This window comes from Cicer arietinum, chromosome 6, assembly GCF_000331145.2.
Source record: "Cicer arietinum cultivar CDC Frontier isolate Library 1 chromosome 6, Cicar.CDCFrontier_v2.0, whole genome shotgun sequence".
Classification (NCBI taxonomy): Eukaryota; Viridiplantae; Streptophyta; class Magnoliopsida; order Fabales; family Fabaceae; genus Cicer; species Cicer arietinum.
In genome coordinates this window covers 25,701,746-25,706,609 of record NC_021165.2, presented here as the reverse complement: position 1 = coordinate 25,706,609, position 4,864 = coordinate 25,701,746, and the positions used below count along the sequence as shown (strand labels likewise).

Below are 4,864 nucleotides of genomic sequence, written 5' to 3'. Positions count from 1 at the left end.
TTGCTTTTAAGCATCCTAAGGTGAAGAAAAAAAAAATATGAAAGAGTAGCAATAGTCACTTTAGTTCAAACTAGCCCTACCATTTCCCACTCCCTTCCCCTGCTTCTATCCCATTTTGTAAAGGACAAATAATTATCTTATAAAACTTAAACAAAAATGAAGTTGTATCCCACTTTTCATCCATTACCATTACCATAGCAATAAAACTTAAACAAAAATGAAGTTGTATCCCACTACCAAAGTAACCTCTCTTTGGAATTGTAGCACAAATTTCCTTTTTCTCTTTTCCTCCTTTAAATTTTATTGATTCCATTTATCAAGGTTGCCACTTAAAACTAAAAAGTACTACAATATTCTCTTTTCCTTCCATTTATTCTCTTTTTAATGTGGTCTCTACTACTATATAAACCATGCTCATTATCACATTTTCTCATCAATTTATTCTCTTCAGCTTCTCTATCTTTAATAGCTCAAGTTATTGTGTTATCTCGAGGTTGGTCTTTGTATTTTCATTTCTAATTCCCCCCCTCATTTTTCTCTCAGTTTCATAATATGTTTTTTATTTATTTAAAATCTACTAACTTTTTTTATGTTAATCTTGTCATCTAATCTTCAACAATGTTATCTATTACAATGATCTATTATGTCAACCTCATAACCTGTTTTGTAGTTTTCAAAGTCAATCCATAACTTTTTTATTTTATTTTATTCCTTTATTATAATAAGCAAAATTCTAGATATCAAGCTAGTTTAGTTAATACCTATTACCATTCTCAAACTCCTATGTATGTGTATAAAAATGAGCCAATGATTAGATAGGGAAAATATCAACTTTTGGTAAAAAAAATAGTTTCTTTAAAAAAAAAATCAAATTTTTAAACAGTGTTCGTGGTTTATATATTGCAAAAAATAGAGTTAAAAGGTTGATGTGACATCAATTATTGTCACTGATACATAAAAAAAATTGATGTGACAATCTAAATTACAGATATAAACAATTTTTATTATAAACTTGATAACTTTTTTAAATTCTGGACTAAAACATTTTTTGATTTCTCGAACAAACTCCAAATTAGAAAGAAAAAAAGATTACTATTTTATAGTTTCGTCAACGCTTATGACTTACACATATGATTTTCTAATAAAAATTGTTGAATGTAACAGTAACTTGCAGAGAAAGCAAACATGAGTAGGCCGGGAGATTGGAACTGCAGGTCGTGCCATCACCTAAATTTTCAAAGGCGCGATTCGTGCCAAAGATGTGGCGATTCAAAATTCGGAGAAAGAGTTGAGTATGGAACTTTTGGAGGAAGAGGAGGATCTTCATTTGGTTTAAGTGGCTCAGATGTTCGTCTAGGTGATTGGTACTGTGCTGCTGGTAATTGTGGTGCACATAACTTTGCTAGTCGTTTAAGTTGCTTCAAGTGTGGTGCTTTCAAAGATGAGTTAGTTGGAGGATATAATAATAACAATAGTGACATTTTGGGTTCAAGGGCTTTTGGTGGAAGTGGAAAACCAGGATGGAAATCCGGTGATTGGATGTGTAACAGGTAATTGTGTCAATATATTTTACATCAACATCTAATCATATTTTATCATCGTGTTATATTGTCATAAAATTTTAAAAATTAATATTACGAAGTAATAAGATGATGAAATATAATTAGATATTTTTTTGAAAATATTTATTTATGTTATTGGTTCAAGATGAATATAGTTATTAAACTTTTTTTTTTTTACAAGAGAAAACTTTTTATTTTATATCTTATACCATCTTTTGATAATGTTCCTAATGAAGGAACAACTTATGCTTTTTGTTAGCCATGTCTTTGAAGTTTAAAGAATATGACATGTGACATAGCTGATACATGACATAGTTGATACACAACACTGATGTTTATCTAATTTAATATTGTAATTTATCATTAAACGGTGTTGCTATTCAATAATTAAAAATTACAATAAGCTATAAATTATAATCATTTTTAATATGATAGAAACCAGACACTATTGAGGTTGTAGGCATGCAATTCATATCTTTATTGAATCCCCTTTTCTTTTTTGACTGCTTTTAGGAGCTACACAGAAAACTACTTGTACTTATTGGCCCTTTATGCTTGGTTATCTTAAATTAAAAATATGGCTATATTTTTGTACCTATTTTTTATTTTTTATTTTTGTGTCTTAATTTGTGTACTTATTTAAATAGTTAAAAAATTGGTCTTTATGTTTTTTTTTCTTTGAACAGATTAGGATGCAATGAACACAACTTTGCTAGCAGAATGGAATGTTTCAAATGCAGTGCGCCAAGAGACACATACTAGAAATGAGATTATCCAAGCAAAAAATTAGAAAGACTACATCAATTACAAGAGATGCTTCAAGATTTCATTATTAGTTACTATGAAATGTTAAGGCTTGTGATTTCTGAAAAAGTGTTATGAAATGTCATGTTAAAAAGAAACCACAACCCTTAGGCTCTTCTTTAGATTTTCCTTAATTAAAAACTATGATAATGTTATTTTGGTGCTTTAAACTATTTTATTATCTTTAGTCTGTGTTAGAGAGTTCATTTATTGTATTGTGCGTTGTTTTCTTAAATGTTGGTGAATTTTTATTTTCTTATCTCATGAAAATCAACTATAGTACTTCCTAAATGTATGTGTGAGATTGAGAGGGTGTGATGCCATAATCCATCATTCATCTTATTTCATGAGTTAGATCAATTTATTCTATAATATTGGACATCAATGGTCGTTTTTTTGCATACGTTCTTTTTTATTTTATTAAAAACAATATTTATTTGGTTGTTGAAATTCAAATTGTTTTAGGAATGTGAATTTTGTGTTTGACTATTCATATTATGAAAAGAAGCTAATATGGATAAAATGTGAAATGTCAATTAAAGGTACAAAGTATGAAATTATGCTTAACCGTCTAATATATTTTGATTATTTTGGATAGAAACCGAAAAGTCAATGAAACTAAAAAGAATGAATTTCGCTTAATCGTCTATTTATTAATAGATATAAGCTAGAATGTTAATTCAGGCTAAAATAAATAATGAATTTTGTAGAGTGGTAAATAAGGCTAAAAGAAAAATGATTTTGTCACAAAATGTTGTTGGTGTTTTTGAAAAATATTCGACAAATGTTTTGATAGAATATATTCTTGAGTTTGATGATGAAGTAAATTTGAATTATGCACTTGCTCCATCTTTTTTATATTTGACGAAAGTCGTTGATATTGAAATAACGATGATACCAAAGTATCGAAAAAAGTCGGTAGATTTTGGTAAAGTTTTGTTGAAAAACACCTTGCCCTTAATGTCCATTGTCTGATGGAGTTTTTTCTTATTATTATCATCATGATGAAATAATTGTAACTTGAAATTTGATGGAAAAATATAAGAAAATGAAGAAATAAGTTTTGAATAGGGAAATAAAAAGAGGAAAATGGATAAATTATTCAAGAATCAAATGAGATAGAAAAGATAAATCAATTAAGTTTTAAAAAAAAAATAGAAGAAATTTTTGAGAAAAAATAAATTGCGGAATTATTAATTATCTAACACCATACTACGATTCTTTATTTAAGTCATTGATAAAAGAAAAATTACATAGACTTATATAATTAATTAAATAAAACAACAAACTAATATAAAATAACTAACTAACTAATTTAATTATTTAATTAGAATTGATCTTAATATGTCCATGAAAGAGTGCTAAGGTTGCATATATTTTAGGCAGGATGCCTAATTCGTTGTATTATAAAATTTCTATACTGAATCTGAATGTGTATTAATATATTATTTTAAGGGCATTAAATTTTGAATTTTATTTTAACTCTCTAGTTTTAAAGAATTCCAACAGATGATTCCTCGTAAACTGAAATTTATTAACGACTTGAATTTAATCAACTGCATTAATAAATTTTTTAATATTAATTGACATAATTGATGTATAAAAATAAACTTAGTTCCATCCTTTCTAGACTTCCCTGACTTAGTTAGCAAGAACGCAAATCACATTGGATTCCTTTCACTGAATGTAAAGTATACCTTTAAAAAGGAAGTGTATTGTGGATTCAAAAGATGAACTCAAAAATCCATAACTAAATGTGTTTTTTTATGTAGGACTCTTGTCTTCCTTTCAGGCCGGCTTTATGTTAGTGAAGGGCTCCTCCAATTCTTTTAAGGCAAACTTTATGTTGGTGAAGTGTCTTCAAATATAGATAATATACGAGATACATGGCTTTTTTTTAATAACTATTATGTTGTTATTGGCATCGGGGTCGTGTATAGATTTATTGGGGTCATTGACAAATCATAGTCTTTAATGTGCATTTTAATTCTATGAGTACCTCAAACTTTATTAGGCCAACAACAACAAAAAGAGAAAAGAATTACGGTATATTAGTTTTCAACATTTTGGAATTTAATTAATATTTACTTATACAGTTAATAGTATGAAATTAAGATTTTCTAAACCATTACAAATATTATACAAATTGATACAGAGTCTAAAATGAATGTTTTAATCGTCTTACTTGTTACAGGGCTCTGACTTCCACTTTCTTTAGAAATCTCCAGTGTTAACGTGTAAATTCAGAAGTTGAATGACAATATTTCTTCTTTTCAATAAGGGACATTTTCGTTGACCAAACAAGATTTTCCTTTTGTTTTTGGTTCATCAAGTTAGAACTCATTTCATTATTTTCCTTGAAGTCATTAGCTTTCTTATTTGAAGGGTAAAAATAGCTATGAGGATAAATGAGGGAAAAGGATAATGAGCCAACAGTGGTTGGGTGGGTCTAGGAGACAATAAGGATAAATGAGCGAAATGTACCATGCCCCCCCCCC

At 28.2% G+C, this 4,864-nt stretch overlaps 1 protein-coding gene across 1 annotated transcript; it reads left to right on the top strand.

Moving 5' to 3' along the window:
- The first annotated feature begins 334 nt into the window (after positions 1 to 334).
- LOC101505048 (RNA-binding protein involved in heterochromatin assembly dri1) lies at positions 335 to 2,751 on the top strand. Its single transcript, XM_004506845.4, has 3 exons — positions 335 to 493; positions 1,165 to 1,550; positions 2,249 to 2,751. The coding sequence occupies exons 2-3, from the start codon at positions 1,186 to 1,188 to the stop codon at positions 2,322 to 2,324; spliced, it is 441 nt and encodes a 146-aa protein (XP_004506902.1). The 5' UTR covers positions 335 to 493; positions 1,165 to 1,185; the 3' UTR covers positions 2,325 to 2,751.
- The last annotated feature ends 2,113 nt before the right edge of the window (positions 2,752 to 4,864 follow it).

Excerpts from the sequence above, each read along its gene's own strand:
- LOC101505048 (XM_004506845.4), top strand. The coding sequence starts at position 1,186 with ATGAGTAGGCCGGGAGATTGGAACTGCAGGTCGTGCCATCACCTAAAT. Across the intron at positions 1,551-2,248 it reads GGTGATTGGATGTGTAACAG|ATTAGGATGCAATGAACACA; the intron begins GTAATTGTGTCA and ends TTCTTTGAACAG.